Source organism: Sceloporus undulatus, chromosome 1, assembly GCF_019175285.1.
Source record: "Sceloporus undulatus isolate JIND9_A2432 ecotype Alabama chromosome 1, SceUnd_v1.1, whole genome shotgun sequence".
Taxonomy (NCBI): domain Eukaryota; kingdom Metazoa; phylum Chordata; class Lepidosauria; order Squamata; family Phrynosomatidae; genus Sceloporus; species Sceloporus undulatus.
Window position 1 is genome coordinate 23,244,827 of NC_056522.1, and position 23,275 is coordinate 23,268,101.

Consider the following 23,275-nt stretch of genomic DNA (forward strand, 5'->3'; position numbering starts at 1 on the left):
TAAACTGCAAACTTCATCCTTCAGGGGAAGTGTGACTCCGTTCAGGATAGGTGGATAAATTTTCTTCCCCAGGCCTGGGGAACCTATAACCAGTACTTCCGTTTTCTCTGGATTCAGACTGAGTTTGTTTTCCCTCATCCAGCCCATTACTGATTCCAGGCAGGCATTCAGAGGAGAGACGCCATCCTTAGTCACTGCATCAGTCGGAGACACAGAGAAACATATTTGGGTGTCATCAGCGTACTGATAACACCGCGCCCCGTGTCTCCGGATGATCTGTCCCAGCGGTTTCATGTAAATGTTGAACAAAGTGGGGGACAAAATAGCTCCCTGAGGGACACCAGATGTCAGTTCCCTCTTAGAGGAACAAGTGTCCCCCAACTGCACCATCTGGAATCTGCCCGAGAGATAAGATTGGGACCACTGGAGCGCAGTGCCCCTGATACCCAATTCCCTCAGGCGTTCCAGAAGGATATCATGGTCTATGGTATTGAAAGCCGCTAAGATGTCCAAAAGCACCAACCAGGTCACACTTCCCCTGTTGATGCCTATACGGAGATCATCAACTAAGGCAACCATGGCAGTCTCAACTCCATATCCCGCTCTGAAGCCAGTTTGAAATGAAGAAATGACACTATAGTACTTTAATGGACTCTCCTGGCTAGGGAATAGCAGTGAGTATACTCAGTTCCTGAGTATCAAAGCATGTCAAAGCAACATCTAAAGATATTAAACCCACTCGAGCCCAGCCTGATCAATATAAATTGTGCATGAGTATATATGCTACCTTTCCAAATTTAACACCATAGGGGCTATCATCTGAAAAACAGAGAGAAAAGAAAGAGAGGGGGAGAGAGAGAGAGAGTGTGTGTGTACTTTGTTCTACACACCCTGCTAGAACATTCTTTATTCTTTAATATACTGTTATTCTTTAACAAATAAAATCATTATGCACTATCTCTAAGAAAAAGAATTTTATCTAGATACACTAGGTTTCTTTACAGTTGAGAACAAATCTCGTCACTCCTCTAACACAATAGCTTTGCCTCAAGTGTTTACATTCATTTATGTCTTTCAGCAAATAACATTTTATCACACATATCAAATGCAAGCTGTATGTCTAGAAGTAACTCCTGCAGATATCAATGCAATTTCCTTCCAAGTAACTATGCTTAGGGTTATACATGAGAATGCTTTTAGAGGACCATCCAATCTGAATACTTTTAGATTACCATCCAAACTAATAACAATGAATAAATTATATGAAGTCGAAGGCTTTTATGGCCAGCATCCATAATTTTTGTGGGTTTTTCAGGCTATATGGCCATATTCTAGAAGAGTTTCTTCCTGACGTTTCGCCAGCACCTGTGGCTGGCATCTTCTAAAATGCCAACCACAGATGCTGGCAAAACGTCAGGAAGAAGCTCTTCTAGAACATGGCCACATAGCCCAAAAAACCCACAAAAAACAAAAAAAATATTTTTGTGATTCTGACATGTAATACATTTGCATTGCTACTAACAAAAGGCATTTCTAACATATATACACTACCTCTGGTGAAGGCTTTTCCTTTTTTCAGAGTCTTGGGTCCCTGGTTCTTTGCTTTCTTGAAGCAAAGCACTCACCTAAAATATTTTAAGAACAAGATGCAATTTGTCAGAGAAAAACATCTATACAGCTTCACATATGTAAATCTTAATGAGCAAAAACTTCCAGAGGAGCTGGTCTTGGTTTAGACTTGCCACAAGTATGAGCATTCCCGTTGTGAATTATAGTCATGCATTAGTGTACACACATATAAGCTGTGTCATTTATTAGTATTCAGTGTATGTCAATATACCAGATCCCATCTGACCTTGGAAGACAAATAGGGTCAGCCCTGGTCAGTACTTGGGTGGTAGAGCATCAATGAATATCAAATGTTGTAGGCGATATTTCAGAGGAAAAATGGGCGAAACTAACTCTAACATTCCTTGCCTAAGAAAACCCTATGAAATTCATGGAGTCACCATAGGTCAACAGGCAACATGAAGGCACATGCACACACACAAGGTCATCACATTGCTAGCTTCCTCTCTCCGCCACCAGTATTCAATATCACAGATCAGAGAAATCATTAACAGTAAAATTTTGTATGTATCTGCCTAGAAGCCAAATCCACTAAGTTCATTTGGACTTATCCTCAGGTATAGATTGCAGTCCAAATCTACAACATTCACTCTTACCACATAATAAGTCACAGTAAATTCAGAGGAACTTCACAGTACACATGCATTAGATTGTATTGTAAGTGATGATTCAAAATCAGACAGCAATTTAACTAATACAGCCACCACGTCTTTAAGCAGGTGAAAGAAATGACTCAAAAAAATCCAGCCTATGCCCAGTACAATATAATGCTGTATATTCATGTAATTTTATCCCAAATGCATAGTTTTTTTTCTGTTCCTGGGACTATTTTTTTTTTAAACTGATGCTTTGTGAAACTCTTTGGGAAGCTGTTTGCACCTAGCAAGCACTAAAGAATAGCATAAAAAGCTCACAACAGCTCAGAAGTAAATTTCATTGCATTCAGAATAAGTCCCAAACAAGTGGATATATGAATGTAACCTAAATATTTCAAATCTATATATGTGCATGCGTGTATGAATAATAACCAAAGCCATATTAATATAAAGTTTGACTTCATCAGGGTCTGCACATACTTCTCCCCTATGAAACACTCGATTTTCATGAATGCTCTAGTGTTAATTCTTATTGTGATATCATATAACAGAACATTCTTGTTGTCGTGTGTCTTCACGTTGTGTCTGACTTACGGACACCAAGACAAACTTATCAAAGGGTTTTCTTGGCAAGATTTATTCAAAAGGAGTTGCCTTTGCCATTCTCTGAGACTAAGAGAATTTGACTTGCCCAGGGTCACCCAGTGGGTTTCTAGATCAAGAGAAGTAATAGTGCCACTATATTCTGCTCTGGTCAGGCCCCGCCTGGAATAATGTGTCCAGTTCTGGGCACCACAATTTAAAAAGGATGTTGAGAAACTGGAGCGTGTCTAAAGGAGGGCGACTAAAATGGTGAAAGGTCTGGAAACCATGTCCTATGAGGAACAACCTAAGGAGCTGGGGATGTTTAGCCTGGAGAAGAGAAGGTTAAGAGGTGATATGATAGCACTGTTTAAATATTTGAAAGGATGTCATATTGAGGAGGGAGCAAGCTTGTTTTCTGCTGCTCCAGAGAACAGGACCCGGAACAATGGATGCAAGCTGCAGGAAAAGAGATTCCACCTCAACATTAGGAGGAACTAACTGACAGTAAGGACTGTTCGACAGTGGAACAAACTCCCTCGGAGTGTAGTGGAGTCTCCTTCCATGGAGGTCTTTAAGCAGAGGCTAGATGGCCATCTGTCAGGGATGCTTTGATTTGGATTTCCTGCATGGCAGGGGGGCTGGACTGGATGGCCCGTGTGGTCTCTTCCAACTCTATGATTCTATGACTGAACAGAGATCTGAACCCTGATCTCCAGGGTCATAGTCCAATGCTCAAACCATTACACTACACTGTGCCAAAGCTGTGCTCCAGTCCTTAGGACTGGAGCATGGCTTTGGCGTGGCTTCCAGCCTCTTAGGATACATGCAGCATTTAAACAGCATACCTCTAAAGTGACCTGAAGCAGCTTTATTTTGGCCTGTCTGTTTGGCCCCTAACACAACTATATCTTTGAATTCTAGATTAGTACATGTTCATCAGCATGTCTTTATGCCAAAAAATAAATACCCATTTGTTGTTGCTGCTGTTGTGTGCCTTCAAATAGTTTCCAACTTATAGCAACCCTAAGTGAAGCTATCACAGAGATTTCTTGAAAAGTTTCTTCGGGGAGGGGCCCCCCGATTGTCATCCTCTGAGGCTGAGAGAGTGTGACTTGCCGAATGTCACCCAGTGGGTTTGCATGGCCAAGCCAGGATATACCCCTTGTCAGCCAGTATATTTATTTGCAACATTAGCCTACTGCAGCCAAAACAACCAAGAGTCCTGTAAAAAATGAAAGATTTCTTACAACGCACTTTTTCACGGGCTGTATACCTCTGTGCCTCAGATACTTCACATTACTCAGAATCATGCATCTGACAAAGAAGTGGGTAGACTGTAGCTTACAAATCCTGAAACAAAAAAGCTGCATCTGTACTGCAGAAATAATGCAGTTTGACACAGGGTGGCCAGACATCCTCCTTGTCCTGGAGGAATTCCAAAACGTCCTCCGTTTGGAACATGACTAAGAAGCATGCATTTTTAATTATATGAGTGTTTTAATATCTTCTTTGGTCACCTTACCTTCTTCTTGAATGTTCTACCTTTTAAAGCGCCTCATCCACCTTTGCGGTTAGGACATCTGGTTACTTCAAGTACTGTAACTCCATTCTATGGATTGCTGGGATTCGTAGTTTTGCATAGACTTTTAGCCTTCTCTGCCATAGAGTGTGCTTGTGCCTCGCCAAACTACAAGTCCCAGGATTATGTAGGACAGAGCCACAGCAGTTAAAGTGGTGTCAAACTGCATTATTTCTACAGTGTAGATGCACCCTAAAGCTGAAACCCACAGAGTGACCTTAGGCAAGTCACACTCTTTCAGCCTCAGAAAGTGGCAATGGCAAGCCTCCTCTGAAGAAACTTGCCAAGAAAACATTAATGATAGGTTTGCCTTAAGTCAGAGGCAAATTGAAAGCACAAAAAAAAAAACAAAGACTGTGTCCATACTGCAGAAATAAATAACTTTTAACTGCCCTGGCTCAGTGCTATGGAATTCTGGGAATGTAGTTTGTTCGGCCACCAGAGCGCTCTTAAATGTCTCACAAAACTACAGTTCCCACAATTCCCTAGCACTGAGCCAGGGCAGTTAAAAGTAGAATCAAACCAGATTATTTCTGCTATGTGGAGGCAGGCCTAGGTCCAAAACACACTGGGGAAATAATCCAGTTTGAGACCGCTTTAACTGCCCTGGCTCAATGCTCAGGGGATTCAGGGAATTGTAGTTTTTGTGAAACATTTAGCCTTTTCTCTGTCAGAGAGACAGCGCGCGCACAAACTACAATTCCCAGGATTCCCTAGCACTGAGTCAGGGCAGTTAGAGAGGTCTCAAACTGGGTTATTTCTACAGTGTGTTTTGGGACAGATAAGGCTCTTGTGTTGAGAGAGGCTGCATCCACATTGGTGCAATAACCCGGTTTGGCACCGCTTTAACTATGTTCTGGCTGTTTGCTATGGAATTCTGGGAGTTGGAGTTTGTTGTGGGCCCAGAGCGCGCTTTGCTCCGCTCTGGGCCCACAACAAACTCCAACTCCGAGAATTCCATAGCAAACAGCCAGGACACTTAAAGCGATGCCAAACCGGGTTATTGCACCAATGTGGATGCAGCCCGAGATTCAAGAAGGCATTTGTCATCCTCAGTCTCCTTCCCATCCTCCATGGCTCTTTCTCCGGGAAAGGAGCAGCAGGAAGGCGGGACACAACCTGCTCCCGTAGCTCTCGGCTCCGGCGCAGCACGCTCTGGAGCGGCCCCGTCCTGCCCCGGCGCCCGGCCATTGCTTCTGCTTTATTTGTTATCATCAGCTCTATTGGATGGCCTGGCGCCTGGAGTAGGCCTCAGTTGATTGCCTAGGAAACCAGCGCTGATGGCGTCATCCCCGCGCGCCGCGAGAAAGAATTCATGGCTCACTAGGCCCACCCAAACACACACTGCAGAAAAGTCACCCAGTTTGAGACCGCTTTAACTGCCCCGGCTCAATGCTATGGAATTCTGGGAAATGTAGTTTATTGTGACACTGACCAGAGCTCCCTGACTGAAAAGGCTATAGGTCTCACAAAACTACAATTCCCAGAATTTCATAGCATTGAGCCATGGTGACACCAAAAGTGGTGTCAAAGTGGATTATTTCTGCAGTGTGGATGCAGTCTTTGTTGTTGTTGTGTGCCTTCAGGTCACCTCCAATACAGGGTGAACCTATCATTAAAGTTTCTTGGCCAGTTTCTTCAATGGCCAGTTTGCCATTGCCATCCTCTGAAGCTGAGAGAGTGTGACCCTGTGGGTTTCAATGGCCCAGTGAGAATTAGAACCCTGGTCTCCAGAGGTCTGAGTTAGGGTTGCCATAGGTCAGAAACCACTTGAAGACACACAGCAACAGCAACAAAAGGAAGAATAGGAGGTTGGGGTGGAAGGTGATGCATTATTGTATGCCTGCCAGCATGAGGTGGCCTCCAACTTTTCCTCCACAGTGGGGAAAAACTAAAAACCAGACCTGTTCCAAACGGGAAAGGGAATAAAAGATAGTCAAGGGGCTACTGCAAAGTATAATAACATCCAAAATTCACAAAATACTGCTTTTTAGGGACAACCAAAATGCACAAAATACATGAGAGAAACCTCCACCTTCCTAGCATTACTGACTTTTCTAATGAGTCTTGCCTTCTCATGACTTAGTCTCAACTAACTTAATTCTCATTGAAATCAGTGACACTCAAGTTGTGAGAATATAATGTTCCTTTGAATTTAGTGAGTACAATAAAGTATGAGAGAGCCAGTGTGGTGTAGTGATTTCAGCACTGGACTACTACTTTGGAGACCAGGGTTAAATCCCCACTCATTCATGGAAAACCACACAAGTGGCATTTAGATCTCTGAGGAAGGCAAAAGCAAACCCCTTCTGAAGAAATCTTCCAAAGTCCCCATGATAGGTTCACCTTAAGTCATCATAAATTGGAAATGACTTCAGGGTACACAACAATTTGAAGTGTGATTAAGTTTCCATCAAACCCAATACAGCTGGCCCTCCACATTTGCAGCTTTGATTTTTGCATATCTGATTATTTGCAGTTTTGATTAATATGTTCTCTCTAGGAATTGCTAGGTCCTCCAGCACAACTCTGCCAGAAGTTGACCATAGAACTGTGCTGAAGAACCAAGATGTTCCTAGAGAAATCACTTCTGTAGGCATTTGTAGGTCCGCCAGCAGGATTCTATGATCAATTTATGGCAGATGTTGACCACAGAGTTGTACTGGAGGACCTGGGGATTCCTAGAGAGGTGTTCTCCTAGGTAAAAATAGGCCTGTTACAGACTGCCAAAATAAAGCTGCTTCGGGTCTCTTTGGTGGTATGCTGTTTAAATGATGCATGCATCCTAAGAATCCGGAAGCTGCACCAAAGCTGCACTCCAGTGCTTAGGAATGGAGTGTCGCTTTGGTGCGACCTCCAGACTCTGCATCATTTAAATAGCATACCTCCAAAGAGACCCGAAACAGCTTTATTTTGGCAGTCTGTAACAGGCCATAGTGTTGTTGTTTTTAATTTATGGTTTTTCCACATTTACAGGGGTCCTTCACCCCTAACACCAGTGAATATGGAGGGACCAGTGTATAAATTTGTAGCTTTACAGATTTGTTTTAGCAGCAAAGAACTCAACAGCATTATCTGGTATAAAATATTCAAGATTCTACAATAGCTGGCAGAAATATCCAAGATTATTTTTTTGTTTGTTTTTTATATGGCATTTATATTGCATTGTGTACAAACACATCAGGATTAAGTGTTCACCAGATGACCAGTGCAAGATTTCTAAACTTTATATTCTTTGGTAAAACATCCACACATGTTACTCTGGAAATTGTCTTTCCCTCTTCCCAGTCATCTCTGAATAAAGCATTGTTTCCCTTTTATCCAATCTAAATCTTAAGCATTTTGGTGAGACACCCTTCTTCTGGAATGGCTAATGCTCCTGTCCTCAACTGGTTTAGATTACAATAATTAAAAGAGCAGTGGGGACTTTGTGAAGGTAATATGAAGATAGTAAAAATGACTCTTTCTGGTAGAAGAAGGGATGAAAAGGAGAAGATGAAAGCACATTTAGCAAATATATTTCGATACTGCTTATCAGTGAAGTAACACTTCCTAAGCAATTTACAATGTGTAAGCTAATTGCCCCCAACAAGCTAGGTACTCATTTTAGCATCCTACCGAACGATGCAAAGCTGAGTGGACCTTGGAGCCCCTGGGATCCAACTCACAGCCTTGTGGCTTGCAGTACAGGCATTTAACTACAGTTGTCCCTCCACATTCACAAGGGCTAGGGGCACAAGAGCTTCACATGTGGAAAAACTGCAAGTAACTGCCCCTTTAGGAAGTCACTTAAAGGGGAGGAGGAGGAGCAGGACCACATGCGCTCCTATCCCTTTAGCTGGCTCCCCACCCCTTTTCCAGGCATGTTATTGTTTTTTAAATACCCTCATGAGTCTAAAGGGCAGAAGTGAATGATATGGGGACAACACACAAAAGAATTCTGGAAGGCAAGGAACTTGCAGTCAGGGCCAGAAGTGCTGCCCATACTTTGCCAGCTGGATTTACTTGAGCCAGACAAGAATTCATACCACAGTACAACTCAGAGCTGATTCAAAGACAAGGAATGGGGACTAAACATAGCCCTCACGTTTACAACTTTAAACATGATAGCCAGGTTTAAATACATGAAGGGATGTCACATGAGGATGAAGCAAGCAAGTTTTATGCTGCACCAGAGACCAGAACACAGAGCAATGAATGCAAACTACAGGAAGAGATTCCACCTCAATATTAGGAAGAACTTCCTGACACTAAGAGCTGTACGACAGTGGAGTACATTGCCAAAGAATGGTGGAGTCTCCCTCCTTGGAGGTTTTTAAACAGAGGTTGGATAGCCATTTGTTGGGAGTGCCTTCATTACATGGCAGGGGGTTGGACTGGATGGCTCTTGTTGTCTCTTCCAATTCTATGGTTCTATGATAGGTTGGTTAAAAAAATCAGAAATAAAGATCCTTGGAAACAGAAAGGAGAATGCATGTTTTCACTCTCACAAACATAAATCTCATAGATAACTTCATTCTTACAACCAGACAATTCTCAAAATAAGTAAATCCTCAGAAGCACTTCAGTCAGAAAAACTTCTTAAAATAAAGGGTCTTTTTATGTAATCATATTCAGAATCTCAGCAACATCCAAACATCATAAAGTGTCTTAGAATGAAACAGTCAATTCTTTCAAACATGGACAACGCACCACCAAAGTGTTTAAATTACTTTTGTCCATAAGTTGGCTGTTTTTGTTGGTTTTTGTCTTACTGAATGATAGAAACATAACTCCATCCGTGTCTTTCTTTTTTTCATAACTAGCTTGTGTGAAAGAACATGATTTTCTGTATATATGTTTGAAGTCCATTAATGCAGTTTTAAATGCACTCTGTTTCCAGTAATTCTTGTGGCTTCTGCTTACATCTATCTGTTGATAGAAAAAGAAACAAAATGAAAATCAATTGTACATACAGTACTTATTCAGATTTTGCCAAACTTTAAGCTCAAGGGAAAGTTATTTGAAATGACACTATTCTGGTATGTAACAGGAAGTAGCACCAACATACTGTATCTTGATTTCAGTAAGGCCCTTGACAAGGTTCCCCATGACATTCTTGCAAACAAGCTTGTAAAATGTGGGCTAGACAAGGTAACTGTTACATGGATCTGTAATTGGTTGACCGGCCGAACCCAAAGGGTGCTCAATAATGGCTCCTTTTCATCCTGGAGAGAAGTGACCAGTGGGGTCCCACAGGGCTCTGTCCTGGGCCCAGTGCTATTCAACATCTTTATCAATGACCTGGATGACAGAATTGGGAGCATACTTATCAAATTTGCAGATGATACCAAATTAGGGGGAATAGCTAATACCCCAGAGGACAGGATCAAGATTCAAAATGACCTGAATAGACTAGAAAGCTGGGCCACAGCTAACAAAATGAAATCTAAGCTTGACACAGCTGCAACCCATGGCCATAATCCTTTGCTGAACAGTAACCTCCTCACCTGTGGAAATTAAATGTCAGTTTTTTCTTGGCACAGAAATGAACTGAAAGGCAAAACCATTCCCCCACTTAATTCTGAAAGAAAACCATTTCATCAGCATATCAGCAGATGAGGATCTCAGTCTGCTTCATTGGAGGTCTTTAAAGAGGCAGGATGGCCATCTCTCGGGTGCTTTGATTGTCACCATGGGGTTTCACGTTAATGCGGGAGAGGTGATCACACGCAATTTGGGGCAATGGGAAGCTATTTTGGGGCAATGGGAAGCCAGTTCGAACGCAATTCGAATTCACGTAAATTCTCTGAACTAGCGAATTCATGTGAATGCGTTCTGGCTCCACTTCCTTTTCATTTGAAATCAAGAGGCATTCCTCCCGTGTGAAAAACTCCAAAGTCTCTCTTTAAGAGCGTTTTGGGAGGGCAAGACTTAGCACAACCGAGAATAATGGGGTTAATTTATTTAAAGCACTGCTGCATAAAGAGCCAAGTTGCAGATGGAAGAGAAGGCTTGCGTGGTCCAGCATACGGTTCCCATAGTAGCCAACCAGTCGCTCATAGAAACTTAGCAAAACTAGGGCTGCATCCACACTGGAGAAATAACCCGCTTAAAGGGCCAGCCGCACAGGCCAACTGAGAAAGGGGGCAACCTTCTTTCAAAGCCAAATGAAGTTTGACCCCAACCGGCCACCGTCCCGCCTCACCTGCTCACGCGAGGTCCAGCTTCTTCTGCGTCGCTGCCAGCTGGTCCTGCAGCCGCCGCTTCCGCCAGTCGAGGTAGCGCCTTCGTATTCTGTTCGCCTGCCAGCCCACCAGGACTCCCGAGGCGAAGGCCAGCAGCACCGCCACCTTCACGGAACGCTCCGACATTGGCTCGGAAACGAGCGCCATGGCAGGTCCCTTGCCTGAGTGCTACGGTAGCTCGCGGAGCCCAAACTAGTTCGCCATGACAGAACTAGCCACACAGCCTCTCCGTTGCCTGATTACTACGGTGGCTCGCGAAGGCCAAAATAGGTCGCAGTGCACTCGAATAAAAAAGGAGGAGATGGACTACAACTCTTCCTCGCCAGTGCTCTGTAGCTCCCTCTAGCGGCCTGTATGTTATTCATTTTATTTTTCAGGTTGAGGAGCCTCCCTTTTCCAAAATGCTTGGGACCTGAAGTGTTTTGGATTTCGGATTTATTTATTTATTTATGAATATTTGCATATAATATACTTAGACATATCTTGGAGAAGGAGCCCAAGTGTAAACACAACATTCATTTGTTTTTCATATACACTTTGTAACACATAGGAAGTAATTTTTATAACACCTGGAGGCCATTTTATACAGTATTTTAAATACTTTTCTGCATAAAACAAAGTTTGTGTTCACTGAACTATCAGAAAGCAAAGCTGTCACTGTCTCAGCTGCCCATGCAAAAAAAAAAATGTTTTGTTTTTTAATATATCAGATTTCAGAATAGAGTAATTCAGAACTGCTGGATTTTCTACCAATTTGGGAAAAAAATGGAAACCTTTTTACATCTTTCTTTGTTTCCCAGCAAAGTCTATGCATTGTAAAAGTTGTGACCTTCACAGATCTCAACAATCTTAGATTGTCAGAAAGAAGCCAAATAAATTAATTATTTTCCTCTGGCATATAATGGGAGAGACAAACTAGACTGTCACATTCAGGTCATGATGAACAAACCAAAGATGCTAGATGTGTAGTTTGTTCAGTTCCTCCAGTTTGCAGATCATTAAACAGAGAGTCTGAACATCTAGAAGGCAATGCCATAATCACAAAAAGTCAACATGGGTTTCAGAGAAACAAGTCATGCCAGACAAACCTAATCTCTTTCTTTGATAAAATTCCAGCTTGGTAGATGAAGGGAATGCTGTGGATATAGTATATCTTGATTTCAGTAAGGCCTTTGACAAGGTTTCCCATGACATTCTTGCAAACAAGCTTGTAAAATGTGGGCTAGACAAAGGAACTGTTAATTGGATCTGTAATTGGTTGACCGGCCGAACCCAAAGGGTGCTCAACAATGGCTCCTTTTCATCCTGGAGAAAAGTGACCAGTGGGGTCCCACAGGGCTCTGTCCTGGGCCCAGTGCTATTCAACATCTTTATCAATGACTTGGAGGAAAAAATTGGGGGAATACTTATCAAATTTGCAGATGACACCAAACTAGAAGGAGTAGCTAATACCCCAGAGGACAGGATCAAAATGACCTGAATAGACTAGAAAGCTGAGCCAAAACTAACAAAATGAATTTCAGCAGGGAGAAATATAAGGTACATTTAGGCAATATATGCATGCACAGATATAGGACAGGGGACACCTGGCTTGACAACAGTACATGTGAAAGAGATCTAGGAGTCCTAGTAGATCATAAGTTGAACATGAGTCTGCAGTGTGATGTGGCAGCTAAAAAATCCAATGTTATTCTAGGTTGCATCAATGGTAAGATCCAGCACTTGCTGAAATTCCCTTTTCTATGCAACTGTCAATGGTACAGGATTCTTCTCCAGTTTTCACTTTGGCAACACTGTGTCAAGCACTTATCTCTCTCTTTTTTCCCCCCTACAACCACAGGTGGTAATAATGGTGTTTACAGTTTACAGTCCTCTCACAGAACCATCCAAGCCATAGTACAGTATTTCCAATTTTTATGTATGTTTGTGAAAGCTGGACAGTGTGAAAAGCTGACATGAAGAAAATCAATGCATTTGAAATGTGGTACAGGAGGAAAGTTCTACAGATAACATGTCTGCTAAAATACATGTCTGCAAATCAGACCTGAACACTCACTTGACATGAGGATGAGTAGACTGAAGTTGTCATACTGTGGACATATGATGAAAGAGGAGGTGGATTGATTCAGTGAAGGAATCCGCAGCCCTGAGTTTGCAAGACCTGAACAGGGTAGTTGAGGGCTCAAACTCTTAGGTCTTTCATTCATGGAGTCATTCTAAGCTGAGGTCAGTGGTGGACCTAACATATTTGACACCTGGTACAGATCATTTTTAACAACCCCCCCAAATTATTTTCAGTAATAATAATAAAATGAAACAAATAATTATTTTTCTGCCATTGCCACCACTGTTGCTGCTCCTGCTGCTATTGTCATCTCTTCACAGCACCAGAACCCCTTGAAGAGAGGGACAGTAGCAGCATCTCTGACTCTGTGTTTCTGTCACCACTGGTGACCCCCAAAGAAATAGGCAGTAGCAACAGCAGTAACTGTTCACTTCAGATCCTTCCTCCTCCTCTTCCTTGCCTCCCCTTAATCCACCTCTGAAAGGGCTCCTGGCTGGGGAGGAGAAGAGGGAGCTAGACAGTGGTTCCCAACCTTCCTGATGCCATGATCCTTTAATACAGTTTCTCATGTTGTGGTGACCCAAACCCATGAAATTATTTTTGTTGCTACTTCATAACTAATTAAATAGGTGTTTTCCAATGGTCTTAGGTGACCCCCATGAAAGGGTCATTCGACCCCCAAAGAGGTCCCGACCCACAAGTTGGGAACCACTGAGCTAGAAGAAGGAAAAAGAGAGTGGGAGAGCCAGTCTGATATAGTGGTTTGAGCATTTGACTTAGATTCGCCATATGAGGAACGACTAAGGGAGCTGGGGATGTTCAGCCTGGAGAAGAGAAGATTAAGCGGTGATATGATAGCACTGTTTAAATATTTGAAGGGATGTCATATTGAGGAGGGAGCAAGCTTGTTTTCTGCTGCTCCAGGCACTAGGACCTGGAAGAATGGATGCAAGCTCCAGGAAAAGAGATTCCAGCTCAACATTAGGAGGAATTTCCTGACAGTAAGGGCTGTTTGACAGTGGAACAAACTCCCTCGGAGTGTAGTGGAATCTCCTTCCTTGGAGGTCTTTAAGCAGAAGCTGGATGGCCATCTGTCAGGGATGCTTTGATTTGGATTTCCTGTATGGCAGGGGGTTGGACTGGATGGCCCTTGCAGTCTCTTCCAACTCTATTATTCTATGATTCTATGATAAGTTGCACATTACTTGAATGCATACAATAAAAACAATTTGGAAAGGCAAGATTCCAACTCTCTTCTCTGCTGAGTGAACTGAGTGCAAATTACAGTCAGCCCTCCACAATTGTGGCTTTGACTTTTGCAGACTTGATTATTCACAGATTTGATTAATATGTTCTCTCTAGAAGTATCTAGGTCCTCCAGCCCAACTCTATAGGCAAAGTCTGCAGAAATCATGCTGGAGGACCTAGAGAGAACACTTCTCGAGGCATTTGTAAGTCCTCCAGTGCAATTCTATAGTCAGATGTGGACCACAGTGTTGCACTGGAAGACCTACAAATGCCTAGAGAAGTGTTCTCTCCAGTAAAACAAGTAGTGTGTTTGTTTTTTTAAATTTTCAGTTATTCCACTTTCATGTGGGTCTTGTGCCCCTAACCCCAGTGAATGTGTACGTCTGCACTATTTGCAGCAATTGAACGAAACTGAGGACGAAGGGGGAAGTGGGAAAAAGAGAGAAAATCTGTGACATTTTAAAAGCAGCTGAAAATGCTGAACAACAGAGGATTAACTGGGACTGTTGTTGCCAAATTGGGACAATTGAGAGGTTTGGTATAGGCATACTAAGGTTGCTATGTCTAACTTTTCTTCTTTCTGGTTGCTTGATGAAGTGTTGAAAGAAGCCCTAGGCTTGGGAGTTAAGGTCCTGTCTCTGTTTACACCACCTGGTATAGTGGTTTGAGCATTTGACTACGGCTTTGGAGATCAAGGTTTGATTCCCCACTTGAGCATAAAAAACCCACTGGGAGGCCTTGGGCAAGTCACACTCTCTCAGCCTTAGAGGATCACAATGGCAAATCCCCTCTGAAGAAACTGGCCAAGAAAACTCTGATAGGTTCACCTTAGGGTTGCCATAAGTCAAAAATAACTTGGAGGTACACCACCACCACAACAACTCTACTTACACCAGAGATAAGGAAGGTTTTTTGGCCTGGGGCCTAAATTCCAACTTGGGAAGAGTTTTGGGGGCTGCATTCCACCAATGGGCTGGACAGAAGACACAAAGGCAGAGCCAAATGTAATCCATTTGGACATGTCCCACCAATTCAACCAAGCACAACTGAATCCTATGCAAATCTTGGAAGCAATATTTACAAGTAGCAAAAATTTCCTGCAACACATTACTTTTGTGAGTCCAGGAAATAACAATGTTCCATCTGTGAAATAACGTAATAATTGTTACCATTGTTCCTTCTTTAAAATTCTCCAGACGCCTTGAACTACTGTTTTCAAAGCCCCTTACCTCAGATCTGTTACTCTGTTCAGTGGGCCTCACAGTGTTAATAAGATTAGATATGTGTGTAGAGCTGGCCCTCTGTATCCACAGATTCTCAATCCACAGATTCCACCATCCATGGCTTGAAAATGTTTTTAAAAATAGTAATTCTAAAAAGCACACCTTAATTTTGCCATTTTATATAAGGGGCATAATTTTACTACACCATTGTATATAATGGGACTTAAGCATCCATGGATTTTGGTATCCACAGGGAGTCCTGGAACCAAACCCCAGCAGATGCCCAAGGATCACTGTATTTAATACATAGACAAACAAGGTGTTTTGGCGGAGAGGTCCCCTTTAAACACAGCTGAATGAATGTTATTGTGCTTTTTCTATGCAAACTCCTCTGAAGCCTGTCTCTGGTTTGTTAAATGCTTTTTCAGCATTCCTGGGGCACTGCTTAGAGAAACAACCTTGAGTTCCCTGCAATGCCAAGCTTCCCATTCCTCTGTGCCCAGTCCCAGCAATGGCAGCAATTTGGAAGTCAGCACTAACCACAGTCACAATGGTTGCCAGCTTCTCTGCTATCATCATAGCATAGTCATAGATGTAAGAGCAAAGCTTCCAACAAAGCAAGTTACTTTTTCATTTGGACCACAGTTCCACAACCAGCACAAGATGATGCCATCGCTCTCTCTAATAAGAATTCTGCCCCCAAATAAATGCCCCTTCAATCACCCAATTTCTAGCATTGCAGAGAGTAAGGATCAAAACACACTGCAGAAATAATCCAGCTTGAGACCGCTTTAACGGCCCGGCCTCAGTGCTAGGGAATCCTGGGAATACCAAAGCTCTCTGACAGAGCAGGCTAAACGTCTCCCTCCCTCCCTGGCGTTGAGCCTGGCAGCAGTGAAAGGGGTTGCAGACCGGGCTGTTTCTGCGGTGTGTTTTAGACCCAAGATCCTGAAAAGCGTTCACAACTACAATGCTGATGGTTGCATCTGGGTCTGCCTTCTTTTCCGAACTCTCCCGCGAATTGTCCCAGGCCCTCCTTTGGAGACCCTCCAGTTTCTCCAGGGGGTCCTCTTGGGATTGTGGGGCCCAGAACTGGAGCCAGTCTTCGGGGGGGGGGGGGCCTTGGCCAAAGCAGAAGAGAGCAGCCGGGGCAGCGGGGCTTCCTTGGCCTCGGAAGAAGCAGCCTGGGCTCCAGCCCGAGGAGGAGAGCTCCTGCTGCCGCCAACTTGCATGCTCTTCGCTTAGCCTCAACATTGACCCAAAATGCGGCTTCCATCCCTGGGCTTAGCGTGGCTCCAGCTTTGGCTTCCAGAAGGGTCTCTTTTAAAAGGGCCCCCAGGAGTCAGGACTGAAGAAGCGGAGGCAAGCCAGGCCCCTTCCCCTCCCTGCTCTCCGGACCCCGCCCCGGCTTCGTCACGTGTGGACGCGGCGGGTCTTCAAAGGGGGACAGCTCTGGGATGGAGGCCCCCCTCAGGCCAAGGCCAGCCGGGGACCCTCCGGAGGAGCAGCAGCAGCAGCAGCCAGGAGGAGAGCCCCCCGGGAAGAGGAGGAGGAGCAGCAGCAGCAGCTCCCCAGGGCCAGCCATGGGACCCCCCTCCTCCTCGGCGCCTCAGGAGGTGAGCCCCAGCAGCAGGGCAAATGCAGGACCTCCCTCCCGCCGGGAGCCAAGGAGGGGGAAAGGGATGGTGCCAAGGCAGGCAGGCGTCTCAGTCCTGGTCCAACTGGAGGGAGTTGGGGGGGTTCCTCCTGGGAAGGGAGGACGTGTCCGGGAAAAGGAGGAGGCGCCTGGGCCCTGGCTGCAGCCGCCTCCAGGCCCAGGCTTTCTTTCCCCATGCAACTCTTCTTCTTCTTCTCTTCCTCCTCCTCCTCCTTCCTCCTGTTTCCCCCATTCTCTCCATTTTCCCTTCGCAAAGAAGCAGCTGGAGGGGAGGCCAGGCTCTCTTTGGGGGTTTCTCTGAGGCTGCAAAGTCCACACTGGAGCCAAGATCCCCCGGTTTGGGACCGCTTCCATATACTGTTTGTGTCAGTTTTAACTGTAGGGTGTTGTTTTTAAAATGTTGTCAGCCGCCCTGAGCCCCAGCCTCGGAAGAAGAAGAAGAAGAAGAAGGGCGGGAGAGAAATCAATCTAATAAGAGAAGAGGCATAATCAAGAGTCAAAGCAGGAATCATGTTAAAGGGTTTGTCTGTGAGTCGCCTTGGGTCCCTCTGGGGAGAAAGGCGGCATATACATCAGACAAATAAGTGAAATAACTTAATTAATTTAACTGCCCTGGCTCAATGCCAGGGGATCCTGGCAACTGTTGTGGGCCCCAGTTGTGGGTGCAACAGGAGAAGGAAGACGTTTCATTAACAAGCCAATTGGGAGATGAGAGAAGTCCCCAAGAGCAAAAGGAAGGCTGGGACTCAAAGGCCGGCATTATGTTAGTGACAATGGCCTGTTACAGACTTGTAAAAAAAAAACCTCTGTGGCCAGCATGGCTGCATGGGATGATGCCACCTTCATATCAAAGTGGTACCTGTTTATCTACTTGCGCTTTTACAGGCTTTTGAAGTGCTAGGTTGGCAGACGCTGGGACTAGCAGTGTGAGCAAACTCTGTCCCATGACGCTTGGGTCTTGAACTGCCAAACTTCTGATCTTACCAGAATTGGCATCTTAACCACTATGCCACTGTGCCCCTTATGTGGCCATCACCAGGCATTAAATGATTACAATTGCACTGAGACCTCTTGAGAACCCAAGCAGATCTCAGCACTGATATAACCATTTTGCATCTGGTTACAGGAATGTAGCCAGATGCTTGTTAGATTCTATCCACTACCTATGAGGCACAGAATGGCTATTGGCTGAATGGTATGTCTGGTGGGTAGTATACAGCTCAGCCCTACTATAGGTCTTCATGCAGAACTCCTACTCTACCCTTAGCCAAACAAGATTGCAACTACACTGAGGATGATCGGGAAATGCATCATCAAAGGAGAGGACAAAAGAGGAGCCAGATTTGCATAAAATATCTGTTAGTTTAGAAGCAACTTCAAAAATGGTGAGCATAATTTAAATTGGGGTAAGAATTGCCTGGCCCTCCTTTTTTGCTGGATAGCAATTCTCCCTATATTTGTAACTATTGGTTGTGGTGGCTAGGGCTGCTGGAGGTCGCAGATCATAAGCATAAGGAAGGCTTCATGATTCCTACCCCTGATTTTAACAGTGGTGCAGGACTTCTCACCCTGGTGGAGAAGACACTGACCTGTGTCTCTTCTCTGTGTGCTGTATAGATGCTAACGGTGGATGGGGCAACATCAAGGCTCCCTGCATTATATTCTTCATTTTAAAAGATAGATTACAGAGGTCTTCAAATAGAAAGTTGTCCTCTGACCTGATTTCTCTGCAGATTGTTTGAATCTTTTCTTTTACAAAGAAAGAATCATCCTCTGACACACCTTTCAACAGAGGGTTGTCTTCTACGTTGCGGGAATAAAGTGGAGTGGATGAGGGCCTTGAGATTCTTGGACTAACAACAGGATATAAATATGCCCACCATAAGGCACTTGCTATGAGTGAACTGCTTCTGACTGTAATATTGATCTTATAAACTGAAGCTTTAAAAAGGTGGAGCGGACTTCATAATTCAGCTACGAATGAGAGTGTGTTGTCGTTTTTATAGAAAAAGGAATCATATAGGCCAGTGCTTCTCAGGCTATCTGAGAAGGGCTATGGGGATTGCCTTTTAAAAAGGAAAAAAGAAATCCAACAAGCCAGAGATCAGTACTATGTTTTATTCCCATTGAATATGGTTTTTTCTTTCTTTCCTGGAAACTTGCCAAGGACTGTCACCAGTCCACTACTTTGAGTACCACTGTCCTAGGCAATAATGGATAGCTTTGTCATCTAAGAAGCCATAATGTGGGAGTTGTTTAGTTCTGCCCTGTAGCTCTTGGGTGACATCTGGACCTATCAAATGGCACTTTATTGCAATGATGCAGAAGTCTTTTCCTGTGGCTGTACCAGGGCAGGCTTCTTGGGAGTGACTGACCTTAATAGTACTGTTTACGTAAACTGAAGCAACGACATTAACTGTCTTGTATTTCCAGAGCTCTTCAAAATGTAGGTTGTACTTATTCTGTGTGCTGCAGTTAAAGGAAGGAAAATAAAAAGTCTAGGAATAGCAAAGGCAACTGTGAAAGAGCTGAATAAGATCCTAAAGAGTAAAGACATACAATGAGCATTAAAGTAAGAATTTTCCATAGCATTTCCATCACCATGTATGGATGTGTAAACAGTGGACAGTGAAAAAAGAGGATAAGAAAAAAAATGGTATATTTGAGATATGAGCCTGGAAAAGAGTGCTGGGGATACCATGAACAGCCAAAAAGACAAACAAATGGGTCCTAGAGGACCAGGCTGGAACTCTCCTTGGAAGCCAAATCTGAGGCTGTTTGGCCCCATCATGAGAAGGCATGACTCACTTAAAAGGACAATAATGCTAGGAAAGGTGGAGTGCAGAAGAAAAAGAGAAAGACAATATACCAGATGGTTAGTCTCAATTAGAGAGGTCATGGGCATGAAACTACAAGACTTAAGCATAGCAGGAGAGTATAAGGAGGCTTGGAGATATCTCATCCACAGGGTTGCCATGAGTCAGGGCTGACTTGAGGCAGGGATGGCTCATCCATATAGGCGAACTAGGCAGCTGCCTAGGGTAGCAAAAATTTAGGGGCGGCGTGGCAGCTTTTTTTGTATTTTGTGTGTGTGTGTGTGTGTAATTAAACAATATTCAAGTGAAAATTTGTTACAGCATGCAACGTAAAAGCAAGCTACCATATGACAGTTTCTTTGTACAATGGCCAAAACATAAACATGCACCCCCCTGTGTCTGTGGTACGGTCACATGGTACATCATTTGCCTTCCGCATGCACCTTGAATGTAACCTCAAGGTCAACAGCCCCCTCTCCTCAAGAGATTGGAACCTACGTTTTATGTCATGTTTAGCTTTAACAAACGAAACAGCGGAAATCAAGGGGTGAAAATAATTATGAGAGGCGACAGGGAGTGCCAAAATATTTCTTGCCTAGGGTGGCCAAATACCTAGAGCGAGCCCTGCTTGAGGGCATCTCTTGAAATTAAGCCAGGAGTTCAGGTCTTCCTTTAGCAACAGTTGCAATAGCATGTACATTCCTATACCACTTATCAGTGAACTCAGCAGTCTCTAAGCGGTTTATAATCTGTAAACTAATTGCCCCCAACAAGCTGGGTGCTCATTTTATTTACCTACGAAATGGTGGAAGGCTGAGTCAACCTTGGAGCCCTGGGATCGAACTCGCAACCTTGTGGCTGCAGTACTGGCATTTAACCACTGTGCCACCAGGGCTCCTTAACAATGGCTGCATTACCTTAGTGACAACTGGTGGGACAGAGCTGCATGTTGCTGTCAACCATCCGCTCACCCTCTACTGACACAAGGTGGAAAGAAGTCACAGCTGGGAAGCAGAACTCTGCAGCCTCCTTTCCCCACGTCCAAGTTGTTTCCTATGGGCTGAGCGGCACTGTAAAGGATGAGGGAGAGATCCCAGGGAAGGGAAGGGTTAAACCATCTCTCTCCATCACACCCACTTGCCCTACTTCACTCAGCTTTGCAACAAAGGGAGCTTTACATTGAGAGTTGCTGCGCCAAGGAATTCCAAGTGACTTCTGCAGTTAGTGAACCAGATACGGCAATTTCGTGGATTAGATTAAAAGCAGGTAGCTCAGAAACACTGTCTGGAGGTATTTGAGCCAAGTGCTTTCTCAGCCTTTATCCCAAGAGTTTTTGTGTGCAGTTCCCAGCATTCATACCCTTGGGCATGCTGGTTAGAGCTGGAGGGAGTTGCATCTGAAGTACCATATGATTTTCATACCCACATTTGGTACCTACTCACAAGCTGCATTGTCAAATATATTAAAAGCATATATTGCACTGATCTGTCTTTTTTTAAAGCATAAAATAAGATGACTCTAGATTCCCCCCATTTCCTATTTTGATTCTGAGATGAATGATCTCCTAAGCTGAAAGGCCTTCGTCAGGTTATCTTTTATCCCAGGAACAGGCTTTCTCCTTTTAAGTCCACTACTTGAGTTTCTCTAAAACGTTAACCATTACATTTTAATAGCTAAACCTACACTGAAAAGAATCCCTGACACTGTTGTACTACATAGTGCTCTCAAGTGAATGGACTTATATTCTGTCACAAAATGTTTTTTCCTGGATATGCCCTCTGAACCTGGGAAGCACATGCTTGTTTGGTTTCCAGGCTGCAGTCCAAATCACATTGTGAACACCTATGAGTACTTCTCTTACCTCCTATAGCCTTACTATGCTACCTGGGAAAGATGGAAATGAGACCATGCTGATTGAGGATGATGGGAGTTGCAGCCCAATATCCCTGCAACATCATAGGGAAAGCCGATTTAGTCGTCTTTTAAAAAGATCTTATATGTGTTGACTTTATGAATAAATTCTGTTTGCTTTAATAAAATGTATTTCCCAAAACCTTACAGCATGTGAATAGGAATGCTAAAGCATTCATACTACAGATTGAGTATCCCCTATTCAAAATGCCTGGGACCAGAAGAGATTTAGAATCATAGAGTTGGAGGAGACCACAAGGGCCATCCAGTCCAACCCCCTGCCATGAAGGAACTCTCAATCAAAGCATCCTTGACAGATGGCCATCCAGCCTCTGTTTAAAGACCTCCAAGGAAGGAGATTCCACTACACTCTGAGGGAGTGTGTTCCACTGTCAAACAGCCCTTACTGTCAGGTAGTTCCTCCTAATGTTGAGGTGGAATCTCTTTTCCTGTAGCTTGCATCCATTGTTCCGGGTCCTGTTCTCTGGAGCAGCAGAAAACAAGCTTGCTCCCTCCTCAATATGACTTCCCTTCAAGTATTTAAAGAAGGCTATCATATCACCTCTTAACCTTCTTTTCTCCAGGCTAAACATCCCCAGCTCCCTAAGTCATTCCTCATAGGACATGGTTTCCAGACCTTTCACCATTTTAGTCGCCCTCCTCTGGACACGCTCCATTTTCTCAATGTCCTTTTTGAATTGTGGTGCCCAGAACTGGACACTGTATTCCAGGTGGGGCCTGACCAAAGCAGAATATAGTAGCACTATTACTTCTCTTGATCTAGACACTATACTTTTATTGATGCAGCCTAAAATTGCATTGGCCTTTTTAGCTGCCGCGTCACACTGTTGACTCATGTTCAACTTGTGGTCTACTTGGACTCCTAGATCCTTTTCACACGTAGTTTCGTTCAGCCAGGTGTCACCCATCCTATATCTGTGCATTTTATTTTTCTGCCCTAAGTGCAATACCTTACATTTCTCCGTGTTGAATTTCATTTTGTTAGCTTTGGCCCAGCTTTCCAGTCTATTCAGATCATTTTGGATCTTGATCCTGTCCTCTGGGGTATTAGCTATTCCTCCTAATTTGGTGTCATCTGCAAATTTGATGAGCATGCCCCCAATTCTGTCATCCAAGTCATTGATAAAGATGTTGAATAACACTGGCCTCAGGACAGAGCCCTGTGGGACCCCACTGGTCACTTCTCTCCAGGATGGAAAGAAGCCATTATTGAGCACCCTTTGGGTTCGCCCAGTCAACCAATCTGGCAGCGAGTTCAATCTACTGGGAATATAACTTTCATGTCCTGGCTGATAGCTTGTACTTAAATGCAAGGTTCTGACTCAAGGTTTGCTTCTCACCCACTGCCTCTGCTGTAGATTTCTTTGCATAAAAAAAAATCACCCCCTAGTGACTCACAGATGTGACTCACATAAGCTCCACCCCCTCAACGACAAGCACACTCTCCACTCAAAATGGCCACCCAGCTACTTCTCTCCTCCTCCTCTCTGTGGCAGGAACTGGTCTGAAAGGGCTCTGGGAGGAGTTATATAGAGCTAGTCTGCTAGCTCCACCCCCTAGTACTCACAGATGTGACTCACAGAAGCTCCACCCGCTCAACAACAAGCACACTCTCCACTCAAAATGGCCACCCAGCTACTTTTCTTCTCCTCCTCCTCTCTTTGGCAGTAACTGGTCTGAAAGGGCTCTGGGAGGAGTTATATAGAGCTAGTCTGCTA

The 23,275-nt window shown here is 44.0% G+C and overlaps 3 protein-coding genes across 6 annotated transcripts in view; 1 reads left to right on the top strand and 2 right to left on the bottom strand.

Annotated features, from left to right (window-relative positions):
• Nucleotides 1-5,663, bottom strand: part of NPHP1 (nephrocystin 1) — a 46,604-nt gene extending 40,941 nt beyond the window's left edge. For all 4 annotated transcript variants that reach the window (XM_042445733.1, XM_042445732.1, XM_042445731.1 and 1 more), the window contains exons 1-2: nucleotides 5,509-5,663; nucleotides 1,552-1,625 (exon numbers count right to left, since the gene is read on the bottom strand). In XM_042445733.1, coding sequence (XP_042301667.1) covers nucleotides 1,552-1,625; nucleotides 5,509-5,604 — 170 coding nt within the window. In that variant the 5' untranslated portion in view covers nucleotides 5,605-5,663. The remainder of the gene's footprint in view (nucleotides 1-1,551; nucleotides 1,626-5,508) is intronic.
• A 3,304-nt stretch (nucleotides 5,664-8,967) lies between these two features.
• MTLN (mitoregulin) lies at nucleotides 8,968-10,886 on the bottom strand. Its single transcript, XM_042479641.1, has 2 exons — nucleotides 10,577-10,886; nucleotides 8,968-9,300 (listed from the first exon to the last, which is right to left on the bottom strand). The coding sequence occupies exon 1, from the start codon at nucleotides 10,761-10,763 to the stop codon at nucleotides 10,581-10,583; it is 183 nt and encodes a 60-aa protein (XP_042335575.1). The 5' UTR covers nucleotides 10,764-10,886; the 3' UTR covers nucleotides 8,968-9,300; nucleotides 10,577-10,580.
• A 5,680-nt stretch (nucleotides 10,887-16,566) lies between these two features.
• The window catches only part of LOC121934302 (two pore calcium channel protein 1-like), a 33,459-nt gene continuing 26,750 nt past the window's right edge, over nucleotides 16,567-23,275 (top strand). The window contains exon 1 of the mRNA XM_042474676.1: nucleotides 16,567-16,768. Coding sequence (XP_042330610.1) covers nucleotides 16,610-16,768 — 159 coding nt within the window. The 5' untranslated portion in view covers nucleotides 16,567-16,609. The remainder of the gene's footprint in view (nucleotides 16,769-23,275) is intronic.

Bases quoted from the DNA above. Each gene is read 5' to 3' on its own strand.
- MTLN (XM_042479641.1), bottom strand. From the start codon at position 10,763: ATGGCGCTCGTTTCCGAGCCAATGTCGGAGCGTTCCGTGAAGGTGGCG.